Source organism: Bos indicus, chromosome 2 (genome assembly GCF_029378745.1).
Source record: "Bos indicus isolate NIAB-ARS_2022 breed Sahiwal x Tharparkar chromosome 2, NIAB-ARS_B.indTharparkar_mat_pri_1.0, whole genome shotgun sequence".
Taxonomy (NCBI): Eukaryota; Metazoa; Chordata; class Mammalia; order Artiodactyla; family Bovidae; genus Bos; species Bos indicus.
The window spans coordinates 17725020-17744014 of NC_091761.1; the positions used below are offsets into that span (position 1 = coordinate 17725020).

At 37.3% G+C, this 18995-nt stretch overlaps 1 protein-coding gene across 4 annotated transcripts in view; it reads left to right on the forward strand.

The window, feature by feature from the left end:
* The window catches only part of SESTD1 (SEC14 and spectrin domain containing 1), a 152511-nt gene extending 142787 nt beyond the window's left edge, over nucleotides 1-9724 (forward strand). For all 4 annotated transcript variants that reach the window (XM_070802913.1, XM_019969984.2, XM_019969991.2 and 1 more), the window contains one exon: nucleotides 1799-9724. In XM_070802913.1, the coding sequence (XP_070659014.1) occupies nucleotides 1799-1928 (130 nt within the window). In that variant the 3' untranslated portion in view covers nucleotides 1929-9724. The remainder of the gene's footprint in view (nucleotides 1-1798) is intronic.
* The last annotated feature ends 9271 nt before the right edge of the window (nucleotides 9725-18995 follow it).

The following is an 18995-nucleotide window of genomic DNA, read 5'->3' on the forward strand; positions in this document are numbered from 1 at the left end:
AGCTAGATCTTCTCAAGGAAAACAGTTTGGTGGTAATTCAGAGGAAATTTAATTCAAACAATAGAGAAACCAAACCACTGAATGTACTGTCCTTACATTGTAATATAGGGCTTTCCTGGTAGTTCAGTGGAATCCGCCTGCCAGGGCAAGAGACGTGTGTTCAGTCCCTGGGTTGGGAAGATCCCCTGGAGAAGGAAGTGGCAACCCACTTCAGTGTTCTTGCCTGGGAAATCCCATGGACAGAGGAGCCTGGTGGGCTAGTCCATGGGGTCACAAAGAGTCGGACACAACTGAGCAACTAAACAGAAACGCCAACACTGTAATATAGTGTAGTAGGTTTGATTGTGGACTCTGGAGCCTGGTTTGTTGGGTTTAAATGTCAGCTCCACCACTTACTAGCTGTGACTTCTTGGGCAAGCCACTTCACCTTTTCTGTGCCTCATTCCCTCATCTAAAAATAGGAATATATTTTCCATACCTCCTTGGGTTATGTGTGAGGGTGTTAAATGAGCTAAATGTATATAAACTACTTAAAACGGTTATCTCACACGTGATAAGTGCCACAGCTAATGTGTCATGAACTTCAAAGGATTATTTGGAATTGATATTGAGAAGATATAATGTTATTCATAGTCTATGCTTAGATAATCTCTAGTCATACCTAAACTTAAATAATCAGAAGTAGCTTTTAAAGTCGTGTGTATCTCCAGTGTATAAAAGAGAATAAAATCTAAAAGTTTTATAAATCCAGCTGGTAACAGTGTTAGTAGGGTGCTTCTGGTTGGTCCATTTAGGACATCACTCCACCAAAACCTCATTTCTGTGTTTCACAGCCAGTTGTCACAAAGTCAGTCTCATTCTACTCAAGTCCTCCCAGGAGCATCTCCCCCTGGTTCTTTCGCATGGGCTGCTTCTCCCAGGTTCTACAAATAGTTCACGTGTCATTTTCGTTTTTAAAATGGAAGAGTCAGTTAGTGCTCTATTTTCAGATTTCACAACTTTAATATTTGCAGTTATTATTCCATTCCCTTTTGTATGGTAATTTGTTTATACTGTGTAAAATGTGACAGTGAGCTTAGTCACACTTACCTTTTGTACCATTCTCCTGGAACAATGAAAGAAATAAGGCGGTCTCTCTGGATTCCCTGCTTGAAGACCCACATTCAGATTCTGTTTTTTCCACCGTGTGATTGTAGTTCAGTCATTTGTTTTTATAGGTCTTAGTTTTCTGATCTGAAAAGACAAAGCTAAACCAGATTATTTTCAACAACTCTTGGAGCTCTAAAAGATTCTATGACTCTGAATACTGTGTCTTTGCAAATAGGATAAAATTAAATGATTTTGCCTATTAATGTCCCAAATGATGGCTTAACATTAAATGGATATTTTACTTGCCAGCTATATTAAACATCTGATGACCACAGTCCTTAGCACCGAAGTACTCACACAGACTTTATATTTGTGTCTGGTCTGGCTCCCAAGCTGAAAGCAGAGCGTTGTTGCTGTTGCACTGTTTATTTGTTGCATTGTTTGGTTTATTGAGATTATCAGAAGTATACGTGATAGGATATTTATACCATTAATATACTTTTTTCCATTTTAAAAAATGTTTTATGCCATTTAAAAAAATGTTTCTCCTACTGAATTGCTACTCAAAGATAAACAGTATGGTCTGCAAATGAACTAACGGCATACCACGTAGGTAATTTTTATGGTAATTTTTGCTTCCTTTTGCATTCACTGCACAGTCAATGGGTTTGTATTAATCTGATTGAGCTTTTTCTGTTTTGATTTTTAGAACTGAACAATATTTTGGGAGCCCAAGTGACATGGCTTCTACTGCAGAATACATCAGAGACAGGATGAAACTAGTTAGTCTCAAAAGGCAGCAGCTGAGACATCCAGAAATGATGACTACAGAGAGCTAATAGCTGCCTTCTTCCCAGAGACCTGCTGTTCATAGTCCCGCATGTCATCAGCATACTCCAGCATTAGCTACAATACGTTAAGATGCGTTTCACAGCCAGGATAAGCCTCATTTCTTTCCATTACACATTTCTCTCCACATGTTAACACCTTGTAATTACCAAGGCAGAATTGTTTAACATGCTTTGAGATCATAGACTCCAAGTATCGTAAAAGAAGGAACTGTAAACATTGCACTGAAAACTTGCTTTAAAGCTTTACCTGACCTGTCAGTTTGTAGATGAACAACTGATAATAAGCTTTGAATGGTGCTAATAAGAGTTTAGAATTCTCTCTATAAAAAATGGTTGCCCTTCCTCCCCAGGTGATGTAGTAAATTTAGACTATAGCTCAACTGTTATTAGTAGACAGTGGTGTCCTCAAAATTTTGCTTTGTAATTCTCCTTCAAATTTGATTATTTTTATTGTGTCCGTATGAAGAAAAACCTTCAGATTTTTGATATATCATATTCATTAAAAGACATTTTCCTATTTGTATTGATAATGTATTAAAAGTTGTTTGTGCTTAATAAAAGGCTTCTTTTAAACACCTTATTTAATTTGGTGGTTATATCCTGTTTCCAAACATGAGTGCCTTAATTAAAAGGGCATTCTTAGGCTTGTGAGGATGGTTTAATATTTGTTTTTTCATGTTGGTTGCATGTATTTTAGCCAGGAAATTCATATGTAAGCATGTATATATAATAAATAAGCATGTTTTATCAAAAAAAATTATTGTGAAGAAAAGTTTAGATGTTAGTGGAACACTCTCATTTTCTCTTCTTCAACTTGAAAAATGTTATCCAAATTACTGTTCTGAAAATATTTTGTCTTTGGGAGAGGAGGGCTGGGAAAGGCATACATAGTTACTTAAATGTCATCCTCTATATCAGAGTAATCTTTCAGGAGCTAAAATAGCAATTGTTAATAACATTTAATTTGTCATGATAGACTAGATGCAAGATTCTGGTGTAGTATAATAACAAAAATTGTACACATCTTTTAGAAATTAAATATATAAAATGTTAATGCTTTTAAGTTTATATTAAGTTTAAATGGTAAAATACATATAATTTTGTGTTCATCTTTGTTTCAGAAAATGTTTTTGAGAAAGATTAAAGCAATTTTATAGTCTGTGATCAATACAAAATTATGCAAAGTATGCTCTTTTCTTTCCATTGTCTACTGAAATGTCCATGTATCATACTTCCAGTGGAAAAAGCTCCTTCTGAGCCTGCTGGTTTTTCCAGCCTTCTTCACTGCCAGACTTCTTGCAGAATCCCATATCCCCTGCCCCTGCGTCCCCAGCACTCGCTGCTCAGCGCCTTGCAGCCTGGCTGTACAGAGCCCTGCAGTGCAGAGGTGTGCAGTGGGATCCAGTTACTGAATTGAATGGTTTCTTTTTTTTCCACTTTGCATTCCTCTCTCCTTTTCTGCCTCTGCAGCATTCCTACCATGGAGCAGCCTCTCCTATGGTGTTTCCTCCCTTGACGATGTTATCTTCTGTTGTAACTCAGTGTAGTCACATAACTGTTATTTAAAATGCATCTACTAAAATGTGCTCTCTCAGATTCTGTCTTCAGAATGATTCTGGATGTATCCTGTCCTTAGGGTATCTTATTTTATCCCAGTGTCCTGTGTTATGTATCTGGTCCGAACGTCTCAACCTGTACTTTCAGCTACCTGCTTGACATTTTCAGCTTAGGTGAAGTTATTTATCATATTTTTTTTCACCTTTCTCAGAGTAATTTTTGTTTGAGATACAGTCTTTTTTAATGGACATGCCAGAAAATCTGGGGGCTACATTTAACTGCTCCCTTTTATGCTGCCACTGCTTCTGAGAACATCCAGAAAGGCTTTTTCTTTATTTGTTAATCCTTAGTCTTTTAAGGTTTAACTTCTGTGAGTGTGAACGTTTGTGATTCTTCATTTCAGTCCTCATGACGGTGCTAACCACATGCTGCAGCTGTTTATGTCTGTGCCTGCTACACTATGAGCTCTTTGGAGGGAAGGAAACTTGTGGGCCTGACTTCTCCTATTCCCAGCATTTTGCTCATGGCATAATAGTTACTCTGGAAAAGCCCCTGATGCTGGGAAAGATTGAGGGCAGGAGGAGAACATGACAGAGGATGAGATGGTTGGATGGCATCGCTAACTCAATGGACATGAGTTTGAGCAAACTCTGGGAGATAATGAAGGACAGGGAAGCCTGGCGTGCTGCAGTCTGTAGGGTCACAAAGAATCAGACATGCCATAGCAACTGAACAACAATAGTTGCTCAGTTCCCCTGTATGTCTGTTGTAAGGGTTAGTAATAATTCCTCTTGTACTGTAGTCTGAAGTATGTTTTAAACAGATTTCCTAAAGTTAGAACTGACTGAGTGAATCTACTCATCAGGAAGTCATTTGATAGTTTTAGATACTGAAGTAATTGAGATAGTTGTACTCAATATCTCCCATACTGAATTTATTAAGACTTTGCCAGAAAGGAACTGGGTTGTAAGTAAAGAGACTCTCTAATTCTACCATCAACTCCCCTACTTACTGTCAAATGAGTTAATTTTATGTGCCTTAATCTGCCCTGCCTACAGCAAGAGTGAAGTAAGGCATATCTGGAAATATTTGTGGTTTGAGTATTTCAAGTGAAGATGGATTCTGCTTTTAACACATAGTAAATATTGTTGCTTTTCATTTGTAACTTTGCTCCTGCTTTCTATATGTGTATCCAAATACCCATAGACATAGTTATGAATGAAAACCAACAATGCCCGAATGTGATTTTTATTCATAGGATCATAGCTCACTAGAATACCTGTGAAGGAAGTGACTTCAATCTGTTTGAAAAGACAAGTTCTTTGTAATAAATTAACATTGGCCTGCAAATAAAGAACCATCGTTTTTAATGGGTACAATATAGGCTACAACTTGGGCTTCCCCTGTGGCTCAGCAATAAAGAATCTGCCTGCGATGCAGGAACCACAGGAGACATCGAGTTTGATCCCTGGGCCAGGAAGATCGCCTGGAGGAGGCATGGCAGCCCACTCCAGTATTTTTGCCTGGAGAGTCCCATGGACAGAGAAGCCAGGCAGGCTACAGTCCATAGGTCGCAAAGAGGTAGACATGATTGAAGCGACTTAGCACGCATGCTACAACTTTCACATTATCTTACTCATCTCAGGGAGTTATTGAATGTTAATTAGGCTAGCTTAATTTTTTGTTTTGCTTCGAGTTTTTCTTTTGTCTTCATGTCATAAATTTGCTCCTGTGTAAGCTAAGTATCTTATGGACAGTTTAGGCATCTATTCACACATGTCTAACCCAGCAAAATTATGATGTGAAGATGATAACTTCCTTTCAGATAAAATTGACGGTATTCCCAGTCTTCATTGTTGGTCACCTGATTCTACCATGGTAACTCATGGGTGATAAAATTGCGTAGTCTGCCAGCTAAGATGTCGGCAGTTCTAGGCTTCCTTGCTCTGTAGAGGATTGGATACTTCTCTCACGTTATAGGTCTTTATGTTGGCCAGTGCTCCGAAGCATTACCTGGTATTAACGTGCTCGTTTCACTATCAATTGATGTGTGGGGTGTGCTATCCAGCGTATTATTGTTAGTGCATTCTCCTTAATGTGAATATGGCAGTTATTTTTCTGATAGTGCTGAGTAAATCATACATAAGCCCACTGTGACAAATGGCGTGATTGTGAGATTAGTTGAACCTGTCTCTGTACTGGCTTTGTTTGAAGAAAGACTTTGTAATTCTCTACTACATTTTAAGTTCCTTGCCAGAAAGATTGGAAATTACTATGTACTTTTCCCACCCCCACAGGACCGTGGTAAAATACTGTGATTACTAAAGACTGAACATAACTGTAGTTGTTAAAATTGTCCCCATTCTTGAGTCTATTGAAAACGCTATAGGAAGTTAACATTGGTAAATATCAGTGACAAGAGATGTATGTTTGGGATATATTTTTTTAAACCTCAAAAGGAAAAATTATCTAGGATTAAGAAGGTGGATTAGAATATAGCTGACCAGTTAACCTAATTAGCAAAACTTAGCTAGAGCTAACTTTCAGTTCAAAAAATAAAGAGCTCCAGTTGGATGTGGAAAATTTCGCTCCTGGTATATAGAGGGGCAACAGTCACTTTGATGAGGGAAAAGGAAGTGCAGGTTTAACTCCTGACATTAGTTGACTTATGTGTGTGCTGCAGAAAACATAGGTTTAGCCAAGAAACATAAATAATGGCAAGAATAGTACAGGAAAGGTTGTAAACTTAGGCTAAAATAAGAACTCTAGTGAATATAATGAAAAGAGGTAGAGTTTAAATACTTTAGAATCTGGCTTTGGCATTTACTAACCTGGGTGAAAAATCATTAAACTTCTCTGAACCTGTAAAATAGAGAAATCATACCAAGTAATTTTAAGAATGAAATATAATTATGTTAAAAGTCTGTTGAAAAATAAAATATTATTCAAAATAGAAGGATTATTATTTTTCCAGAATAGAATGGGGAGCATTCTTTAATCGTGTTCTTGTCCCAAGCACGGGGTCTTGGGAGAAAGGGAACCTTGTCTGCTCACCTCCCAACACTCCCATTTCCCCTCCATTCGGTGTACTGAAAATATGAGGGTGGGGCGAGTGGGCTCTGCAGTAAACAGCAAGATTTTTAAACCTGACAAATTAACTCTGTTGTGGCAGGATGATAGGCCAGCCAGATGGAGGACACGGGAGGAGTATCCTCTACTTTGAGGTTAACAGGACATGAATACAAGTCCATTGAAAAGAAAGAAAGTAAAAGTCCTACTCAGGATCTTAGTGAGTCAGCACCAACCTGTAGAAACAGGAGCATGAATCTGACCACCATTGGTGCTGTTATGGTTAGAGAAGAGCAATCCTGGTAAACTTGGGCAGTGATAATAAGAGAAAAAGACTATAATAGAGGCTGATGGAGCTATGGGTGCTTCATGAAACAGCATAAGTACATGGGAATGTTTAATACTGAAAAAGGCTCATAGATACAATGCTGAGTAACGTGACTGTCATGTTTTAAAGCAGACTTGAAAACATGACAAAACTAGTCCGTGTGCTTGGGGAAAAGGCAGAGCCTGTGCTAGAACATGAACTTAGAGATCACAGGAAGAGCCAGAACTGTAACTACACACTGTGAAAGCAGTAGGCAAAATTATAAAAGAATCAAGGTTAGAAAATTTTTAGGAGGCAATACATAATACCATAGGTAATTATACAGAAATTCTTGTGCTGGGTACTCAGTCGCGAAGTCATGTCCAACTCTTTGTGACCCTTTGGACTGTAGGCTGCCAGGCTCCTCTGTCCATGGAATTTCCCAGGCAAGAATACTGGAGTGGGTTGCCATTTCCTTTCCCAGGGAATCTTCCTGACCAGGGATCAAACCCGTGACTCCTGTTTCTCCTGCATTGGCAGGTGGATTCTTTACCACTGAGTCACCATAACTAAAAATAGTTACCAGCTTTCAATATTAGAGTAGCATTGTTATGAATCTTAAGTCAGTCTTGTGGAATACTAAGTATTTCTGACAAAAGGCTATAGGAGTCTAAAGCCATTCTTATCCTCTCAGTGTCCCCTTAGAAGTATTTACAAGTCAGATGCCATCTCTAGATGGTGTCTCTAAATGTGTCATTCCTGGAGAGACAGGAGAATGACTCCGGTGTCCTTCCACTTGACTGGCGGGGACCTATTCACTATGATCAAGCCTCACATTGTGTTTTGGGTCTACACATTGTTTCTATTATAGTTACTCCGGTTCTTTTTCAGTTTTAAAAATCAGTAAAAAAAAATGTGCTTGATTTTTCCCTTTAGAATGTTTTTTTCATCTTAACTCTGTTAGTCTACACAAACAACAAATTTGCTCAAAATAACCATCAATGCATGTAAGTGTGAGGAGATGAAAAATCACCTTGACAATTTTAAGTCAGCACAGATCCAAGAACTGATTGCTTACCTCACACAGGAATATCCTTTCACACGCTCTAAAGTTTCTTAAGTTGACACTGTTGGGAAGAATTTATGAAATCAGTAATGAAATTCTCAGCAGCATTATTTTGGAAGCAGTGTGCCCTGAATTTTTTCCCCAATATTTTATTATAAAATTTTTCAAGCATATAAAATTAAAATTTTATAGTATACTCACCACCTAGATGCTAGTTAGCATTAACTGTGCTTTGTCACATATCTATCCATCCATCAGTTCACCAATTCAGATTGTTTCTGATGCATTTTAAATTGAAGAAATCTACACACTTCCTGCTGAATACTTCAGTCATTAGCTAGAATTCGGTATTTGCTTGCAATTTTACTTTTATTTAAAATTAGCATACAACGAATGCGGAAGTCTTAAATGTGTATCTGCTGGGTTTTGGTAAATGCATACAGTGCTGTCAAAATATAAAATGCTATTAAAACAATTCCCATGGTGCCATTTCCAGTCAGTCCTCTACAACCACATCCTCCTCCACAGGCAGCCTCTATTCTTTGTTCTACCTTAAATCGGATCTCGTGTTCTAGATCTTTGTGTAAATAGAGCCGCACAGCATGTATCTTTCTTGAAGGCTTCTTCACTTACCATGTTTTGGAGATTTATCCATGTGGTTGTGTGTATTAATAGTTAATTCCTTTTTTATTGCTGAGTAGTATTCCATTGTATGACTGTATTACAGTTTATTTATTCATTTTCCTATTTATAAACACCTGGGCTGTTTGCAGTACTGGCGATTATAAGTGAAGCTGCTATGGTTATTCTTAACATAAGTCTTATGTGAACATAGGCTTTCATCTCTCTCGGGTGAATACCTAGGATTAGAGTTTCTGTGTCATACGGTAGTTTTGAAAGAAACTTGCATATCTTTTTTTCAATGTGGGTGTGCTGTGTCCTGGATTTTCATATATTTTGAGTGTGTAGAAAACTGTAAACTATTTTTATGACCCATAATCTGAAGTATTAGAAGTGGATTTGGAATAGAAATGGCATTCTTCACAGTTGGCAGTTAGTGTTGAAGGACACAAATGCCTGTCTGCCCAAAACAGCTCCCCAAATGGTACCTATCCCTGAAATTTTAGTGTAACTCCTTGAATGATTAAAGTACTTAGCCAAGCATGGTGATAATATTAGCTAGAAGAAACAGCATTGGTTTGTTACATTACTAACTTTTGCCACCCGTTTTCAGTAGGCAAAATAAGACTGATAATTGAACAGAAAAGATTCATTCTGTTCAATGGGGATGGAAGGGGTATTAAAGAACATGTCCTACTGGTTAGTCCCAGGTACGGCAGCGTGAAGAGAAGCATCTGGATGGAGAATCCCCCAAACGGTGGTCAAGAAACCAGAAAACGGGGTGGGGAGAATTCTACCTCACAATTGTGCTTAGGAAGTAGATATGTTTTTGCGGGACATTTTAGCCTTTACAAATCAAATCGTATTTTCAATATTGTCTTTTTATTCAATACCACCCAGCTACAGTTATTTCGCACCCCTAGTGACTTTTATCTACTTTGTCTTACCCTTCCCACCTGTTCTGTTACATACAGCAGTTACCTGTCTAAGCCTGTAAAATTATAATCATATGTACGTTTCCAGTGCTTGTGTTCACAGATATTTATGTATGGTTCATTCAGTCTTTCTTATTTGATTTTTAAGGGCTGGGATATTTGGCTTCTACTGTAAATCCTAATAATGTTCCACACACATTGTAAATGCAATAAAGATGTTAAAAACTAATTAATGGCAACAGATTTGATATGTATTTCTTTGATATGTTATCACTTTGGACAATAAATTTGGTTTCTGTTACTAATGATTTTTCATGACATCCAGAGAGAATTAAGTCATACTGGTCTCTATAAGATAATCTGATGAATTCTGCATTTTTTTAATCATTCAAATTAGATTTTTTTACATTACTTTTTTTTCCTATCAATAGTCTATAAATATTTTATTAAGACAAAAATTCAACTCCTTTGTTCTGAAGTTATCTGGGGTCTTAGAAGACAGAGACTAAACACACTTTACCTGTGTGCTTCTTTCCCTTGTCAGACTCCCATCCTGCCTTCCCACAGGCTTAGCACAAAAACTCAGGACTTTCTGTAAGTCCCACGTTGTCAGAAATTGTTAGGTTCTCATCACAATGGTAGTGGTTACATTTCCTTTGTTCCTACCAGTAAGTCCATTTTTAAGACTGAGAAGGATAGAGTGTATTTGGGGTTGGGGAATGCATGTTAGAAGAAAGTTAGCTGTACTTCATATGACACATTCTTATTATGCTGTACATAATAGCAGCTCCAGAATGGCTGCCATTCATAGTTGCCAGAAATTCATAGTTGCCAGGAATTCATAGTTGCCAGAATTTGGAAGTTGGCAAGCCTTGTTGGATGAAATTAAGTGTATTTGAGTGATAGTTCAACATACGAGCAAGAGTTTCATATATATATATATATATATATATATATATGAAAAAGTTCATTTTCCCAACTAGTGTCCACCCCGTCTCTAGATTTCCCTTTGGACATGATGGATTCACAGAGTTGTTCCACATTGTTCATAAAATCTACACAAAGGTATTCTCATAAACAAACTCTTAGGTGAAAGTTAAAAGGAGAGTAAGAAATACCCAGTTTTTGCTGGGACTATAGAAGAGATAGTATCTAACAACAGCAACAGCAAAAAAGGTGGAAAAACTGAAAGTGAACAATAAGCAAAAAGCTAGTCTGTGACCATAATTAACGAAAATATAATGGTTAGCAAACCATACTCCCATATTAAATAGTCTTGTACTGCACCAAAGCATAACTTACTTACCTGGAAGTTTAACTTCCACTTAAAGTGTCTAATCTTGAAAAGATTTAATTATAAATATGTTTATAAGAGTAAAAAATTGACAACAACCCAAAGATTTGAATAAATTTATCTTGTAAGTTTAGAATACTATGTTGTTTCAGAAATACATTTTTTGAAATTAAAATATTAGAAAGGTATTTATGATATATTATTGAGTGGAAAAAGTTCCAAAACTATAGAAATGTTATAACCCATTTAAAAATAAAAATAACTATAGAACTTAAGTAAGTTATCTTTGAAATGTGGAATTGATCATCATAATTTTCTTATGTTTGTTACTTTTCTGATTTTTCTCTTCAAATGGGTATTTGTAAAGATCTTCTAAATATAAAATGCCTAGCAAGTATATTCTGAAGTATCTGTTGCAACAAGGTGAAGCAGGCAAAAATAAATATGAAAATCAGGGGGGATGGAATCTTTAAACTCCGTATACTCTCTTTATTTTCAAATGCTACAAAAAGTACATCTCACTGAAGTCTTAGTATCGGAGATATGTAGAAGATAACACCATGGATTTAAATACCTTAAGAATATGTGCATTAAAGTCTGCTTACATCCCTCTTTTCAGGTCTGTTTCAAGCAAGTTATTTTGTATGGACAATGCTCCATTTTAAGAATGGACAAGCAAAGTAAATACTCTGAAGATTTCAGTAATAACTCTGTTGCTGCAGGTTGATACTAATGAAGCCATGCCTGTATTGGAAGGGTCCCATTCCTCTGTCCCAGGATGCTGACTTACTCCAAATCCCTCAAGATAAGTATCTATTCTTAGTCAAAATAAAGACTGGAAGAGAACATGAATGAGTCAATAGCAGACTTTCCTCTCTTTCTAACCCATTTTATTCTTTATCTAGAACACTCTCAGAATAGGACTGTTAGCTGTACCCACTTGTCTACACAGTTGAGTCTACAGGGGAGTCTATAAGGGCCAGGCTTTCCTTGGAGTATTCTGTTAGAACTGGGGACACATTTTCCCATAAGAACGATTAAAATGCAATAGGTCGTCTTCAGCTACATTGTGGATTAATCAAGCTACTCAGTTCGATGACCTAGAAATTTAGTTAGTATTAATTTATCATTTGTTGCAAGTTGTGAACAACTGACCTACCAACAGATTTTTAGAACATATTTATTAGTTGGAAACTAATTGTGGTCAACTGTCCTTTTTTGCTTTATTCCTTAAAATTCTGTTAAATATCAGAATAAAGTATAGTTATTGTTTTTAAATAGTATTTTAGGAAGTAAGAAAAATATTAAAACTAAAACTGCCCATAAGGCAGAAAATATACAGTTAATATTTGATGCCCTCCCTTATCCTAACAATATTATATATCATTACTCAACTTTTATTTTCTGCTCTTTATAGTCAATGTAACATAAAAATTTTCCTGTATTAATTTTTCTCAGTGCTAGTCAATAGCTGTGTAATATTCAATAATAAATAGATACCATAACTATTATTACTATTAGGTAAAATGTTTTACTTCATTCCTTTTTCTCTTTCCTTCTTAATGCTTTGATAAATAATGCTACAGTGAACGTCCTTGTACTTAATTGTAATTGTGTCTACCCTTGAGATTGATTCCTTAAAGTAAAAATACTGGATTAGAATGTATCCATATTTTAAGATTTTTGATAGCTGTGACTAAATTGTTTTCCAGAAGCAAATTTATGCTTTGCATCAAAAGTGTACATTTCATGGCTTTCCTTCTAGCATGAAGTATTATTTATAAAAAGTCTTTGCAAATTTTTTTTTAAAAAAAGAAATTTATTTTGCATTTCTTTAACTGCCATGATGCTTAAAATAATTTAATAATTTGGTATTATTCATTGTATTTCCCCTTGATGACTTGCCTGTGTTTGTTTGTTTGTTTGTTGTATTTTTCCTCTGGCATCTTAGCCTTTTTTTCTGTTTGTTCATAGAAAATTTTTATACAGGAAGGATAATAATTATATTGGAGCAGTATTGCTCCTAGTTTGTCACTTTTTTAAATCTTTATGAATTTTGATGATGTTAGCATGTTTATTTTTATGGTGCAATCTACTAACCAATCTTTTTGATTTCTTACATAGCCTCAAAGCATAGAAAAATTCTCTCCTTCAGCTTAATTTTTTTTCCTCTTGTAAAGTTTTATTTTTCACTTTTAAATCCAAAAGCAATTTTGATGCACTATATGAGATAATGATCTAATATGATAGATTTTCCCAAACATCACCTGTTGTCACCATTACTTATTGAATAACCTGTCCCTCCCACTGATTTCTGATACTTCTGTGAAAATATATTGAGTTCTTAAGTTTCCTGGGTCTGCTTCTGAGCTTGCTGTTCTGTTCCATTGATTGGTATGTCTGTCCTTTGCCAGTCCCACACTGTCTTTAAGACTGCTTTCAAAACAAAACAAAAACCAGAAGTTCCTTGTAGGAGCATTACAAAAATTAGCTGTTTCCTACTGAAAGAATATTTTTGTCACATAAGTTAATAAAATCCCTGGCTGAGTATAGGTGAAGGTGTCAGCAAATTTAGTGGGGTGAAGACGAAGGACTATATGCTTAAAGATAGATTAAGACAAAAGAAGGAGGTAAGGGAAGAGCAGTAGCTGAAAAGTGTATTACTTGAATGGGCACAGTACGCAAAATGGACGGAGAAAATGGGATGCAGAATTTAGAGAATAAAAAGTATAAGATAAGTACAAAACAGCCAGAAAATAGTGAAAATGGAAGGGTAGGAGAAAATGGAGAAACAAGATGAAGTTTTGCAAGAAGAGAATAATGGCTGTAGTATTATAGTACAAATATATGAAGTATGTTTGCAATAGTATATTTCTATATAAAATGTAAAATACAAAACAAGGCCCAACCCGTGGGGTAAATAGAGACGTACAGGAAGAGCATGTTGTATCAACATTGATGACAAATGAATCAGACTGAGAGAAGACCCAGGTCCTTAGACTGTCCTTAGAGAGCCAGTTCTCTCATGTGATCAGATTTATGGTAAAAAGAATTTGCAAGTGTAGAGCTTACTTGGATATACTTTAAATACTTGAAATTATTAATTTACAGTTGACCCTTGGAAAACGTGGGGGTTAGGGGCACCAGCCTTCTGCTGCAGTTAAAATTCCACATGTAATTTTACAGTCAAACCTCCATATCCGTAGTATCACCTCTGTGGATTCAACTAAGTGCTGATTTTGTAATATTATAGTACATATTTATTGAAAAATCCACATGTAAGTGGACTCATGCAGTTCAAGCCCATGTTGTTTATGGGTTAACTGTATAATTTTTCAATTTGTAAGTTTGCTGTGGAGTTATATAAGCTTTGACTCTACAGTTTAAAGCTGGCGGTTAGCAGTCTTGTTTTTGGTGTTGGATTGACATGAGTTAAACTTCATAAACCTTATAATTTTGCGTGTTTAGTGTATCTAGGTCAATTTCCTTAATAAAATGAGATTAGTAATGGAAAATACCTGAAAATGTTTCTCTGGTAGTTACATGAGATCATAAATTCTTCAAGAGGTAAGTTGAGATATAAGCAGCACCCTATATTGAAAATTTTATCTGTAAATTTGCTGACTGCAAACTCCTTGAGGGCAGATACTCCACCTCCTTCCCTGATGTTTTGCTGTGCCAATATTAGTTTTGAACACATTTGATCCTTTAGAGGGCTTTTCCCTCAGGGATACAAGTATGATGACAGGAGAAGAGAGGCCGCAACCACGGGTCTGCTTTCTGCAGGCCCGCTCTCTGAATGTGAAAGTGCCATCTCCTCTTGTCAGGAGTCTCCTCTAAATGCAACTTCATCAAGAACGGGCTGTGTCGTTTAAGCTAGCATCAACTAACACATTAGGATAAGAGCCCTCTGATGTGGACTAATAACCAGTAAGGGCAGGAGTGGGTGGCACAGAGGCTAGGGGCCCATTGCAGGTGGTGGGCAAAGGAGATCAGAAAGGAACAGAGAGTGTGAGGGTACAAAAATGAACCTGTTATCTTTCAGTTCCCCATGAGCTACTCTTATCTATTTTATTCTGCAAAATTTTCACATCCAAATGTACTTAGGAGGTGGAATTCTGTGAAGAGGGTCTAAATAAAATGCATCCTACTTATTCTTCTGGAGCATACCTTCTGAACCACAAAGCTTCCTTCCAATTCCTTAATCTCAACAATTTTTTTAAAGAAATTAGTTTAAATTCCGGCTTGAGTTTGATTAAAATGTGCCTTTGCTTCAGCTTTGTTACTTATGCAGGCTTCCTGGCCATGAAGGAGGAAATTAAGGAAACTATTCAAATTAAGGAAACTATTATATAACTTGGATGTCTTCAAGCCTAACCACTCTGGATGCTAATGGCCAGTGTCACATTGCATTGAGTGGGTGAGTGAAAGTCAGTCATGTCTGACTCTATATGACCCTGTGGACTATACAATCCATGGAATTCTCTAGTCCAGAATTCTGGAGTGGGTAGCCTTTCATTCTCCAGGGGATCTTCCCCACCGAGGGATCAAACCCAGATCTCCCACATTGCAGGCAGATTCTTTACCAGCTGAGCCACAAGAGAAACCCAAGAATACTAGAGTTGGTAGCCTATCCCTTCTCCAGGGGATTTTCCCGACCCAGGAATCAAACCGGGGTCTCCTGCATTGCAGGCGGATTCTTTACCAGCTGAACTACCAAGGAAGCCCCATCCAACCTCTTATTTCCCTGAAGATATGGAGGGGGCAGGCTGGTGCAGCAGAACCTCTAAATTCTGTGTAGGAGAAATGAGCCCCCCAAATACCTTTGGATATGAAAATCAATAGGGAATATGTTTAGGAAAGCTATAGAACTACAGGGAATGGAAAACTCGCTCTTAAATGACATACCTGCAGACTCACTCAACCTGAAAACCAGCAAAAAACCCATCAGGTGGAAAAGTACATAGATCATAGGTAAAAGGGATTCACTTACTAATCTAGAAGCATCTGCCAGAGAGGAAAGAACCAGTTGGGATGCTCCCTTTGGACTGAGACACTGGGTGGGAGCCATTTTTTGTGACCCCAGGTTGTGTAATGTCAGCACTGGCTGGCAAAATAGTAAAATTCTCTCTCTAACCTGTTAATGCCAGTGGGCATGCCACACTGAGGGCACCCCCCACATCTGCACCTCAGCTGGGCGTCACAGCCAGCCAAACAGTAGGCTTGCCCACCATCATGTGCAGTAGCAGTGGCTGGACCCTGCAGCTTGTCTGAGGTCCAGCCTCACTAACCAGGCATCACACCAGTAGCTGTGTCTTCATTACAACAGGAAGGCACATAGAACCCACAGAGAGGATGCCTGGTGTAAGTAGGATTGCACCTCTAAACCCTGAGGACATCTTCTAAATTAAGCCACTCCTTCAAGACTGGGAGAGATTGCTGATTTACCTAAATCAAAGGAGCAAACACACATTTAGGTAACATGAAAATACAGAGGAGTATTATCCAATAGAAAGAACAAGACAAAGCCTCAGAAAAAGACCTACATGAAATGGAAATAAGCAATCTACCTGATAAAGGATTCAAAATAATGGTCATAAAGAGACTCACTGAACTCAAGAATGGATGAACACAGAACTACAACAGAGATAGAGAATATTGTTCAGTTGCTTAATTGTGTCTGACTCTGCGACTCCATGGACTGCAGCACACCATGCTCCTATGTCCTCCACTATCTCCTGGAGTTTGCTCAAATTCATGTCCATTGAGTTGGTGATGCTATCTAATCATCTCATTCTCTGCCGCCCCTTTCTCCTTTTGCCTTCAGTCTTTCCCAGCTTCAGAATCTTTTCTAGTGAGTTGGCTCTTCACATCAGGTGGTCAAAGTCTTGAAGCTTCAGCTTCAACACCAGTCCTTCCAATGAATATTCAGGGTTGATTTTCTTTAGGATTGACTAGTCCTTGCAGTGCAAGGGATGCTTAAGAGTCTTAGAAAATACAAAACAGAAGTTACAACTATCAGAAAGAGAAACAATTACATTTACAGTTGCATCAAAAAGAATAAAATACCCAAGAATACATTTAACCAAGGAGGTGAAAGACCTGTACACTGAAAACAATACAACATTGATGACAGAAATTGAAGACAACCAAAACAAATGGAGAGATTTCATGCTCCTGGATTGGAAGAATTGATACTATTAAAATGTCCATTCTACTCAAAGTAAATCTGTAAATTAAATACAATCCCTATCAAAATTCCAAGAGCATACTTCACAGAACTAGAATAAATCTAAAATTTCTATGGAACCACAAAAGATGCCAAATGGCCAAAACAATCCTGAGAAAGAATAAAACTAGGTATTATGCTCCCTGATTTCAAATTTTACTATATAACTATAGTAATCAAAATAGTCTGGTACTGGCACAAAAACAGCTCAGTGGAACAGAATTGAGAACCCCAAAGAAACTCACACATTATGGATGATTTATGACAAAGGAGCAAAGAGCATACAATGAAGAAAGTTCGGTCTTTTCAATAAATGGCTTTAGGAAACTGGACAGCTACATGCAAAAGAATAAAACCTAGAAGCCTATCTTACACAATATACAAAAGTTAACTCAAAGTGGATTAAAGATTTGAATGTAGTACTTGAAATCATTAAATTCCTAGAAGAAAAACATAAGCAATAACGTCATTGACATCAGGCTTAGTGAGATTTTGTGGCTCCGACTCCAAAGGCAAGGGAAACAGAAATAAACAAATGATACTATATTAATGCTACTGGAGATCAGTGGGTAAATACCTCCAGAAAGAATGAAGGGATGGAGCCAAAGCAAAAACAACACCCAATTGTGGATGTGACTGATGATAGAAGCAAGGTCCAATGCTGTAAACAGCAATATTGCCTAGGAATGTGGAATGTTAGGTCCATGAATCAAGGTAGATTGGAAGTGGTCAACCATGAGATGGCAAGAGTGACGTTCTAGGCAAGAACGTCGACATTCTAGGAATCAGGGAATTAAGATGGACTGGAATGGGTGAATTTAACTCAGATGACCATTACATCTACTACTGTGGGCAGGAATCCCTTAGAAGAAATGGAGTAGCCATCACAGTCAATAAAAGAGTCCAAAATGCAGTACTTGATGCAATCTCAAAAACGACACAATGATATCTGTTCGTTTCCAAGGCAAACCATTCAATATCATGGTAATCCAAGTCTATGCCCCGACCAGTAACACTGAAGAAGCTGAAGTTGAACGTTCTATGAAGACCTACAAGACCTTTTAGAACTAACACCCAAAAAAAGATGTCCTTTTCATTAGAGGGGACTGTAATGCAAAAGTAGGAAGTTGAGAAACACCTGGAGTAACAGGAAATTTGGCCTTGGAGTACAGAATGAAGCAAGGCAAAGGCTAATAGAGTTTTGCCAAGAGAACCCACTGGTCATAGCAAACACCGTCTTCCAACAACACAAGAGAAGACTTTACACATGTACCTCACCAGATGGTCAACACAAAACTCCAATTCATTATATTCTTTGCAGCCAAAGATGGAGACACTCTATACAGTCAGCAAAAACAAGACTGGGAGCTGACTGTGGCTCAGATCATGAACTCCTTATTGCCAAATTCAGACTTAAATTGAAGAAAGTGGGGAAAACCACTAGGCCATTCAGGTATGACCTAAATCAAATCCCTTATGATTATACAGTGGAAGTGAGAAATAGATTTAAGGGACTAGATCTGATAGAGTGCCTGATGAACTATAGATGGAGGTTTGTGTCATTGTATAGGAGATAGGAATCAAGACCATCCCCAAGAAAAATATAAAAAAGCAAAATGGCTGTCTGAGAAGGCCTTACAAATAGCTGTGTAAAGAAGAGAAGTGAAAAGGAAAGATATACCCATTTGAATGCAGAGTTCCAAAGAATAGCAAGGAGAGATAAGAAAGCCTTCCTCGGTGATCAATGCAAAGAAATAGAGGAAAACAATAGAATGGGAAAGACTAGAGATCTCAAAAAAATGAGAGTTATGAAGGAAACATTTCATGCAAAGATGGGCACAATAAAGGACAGAAATGGTATGGACTTACTCCTTGGAAGGAAAGTTATGACCAACCTAGATAGCATATTAAAAAGTAGAGATATTACTTTGCCAACAAAGGTCCGTCTAGTCAAGGCTATGGTTTTTCCAGTGGTCA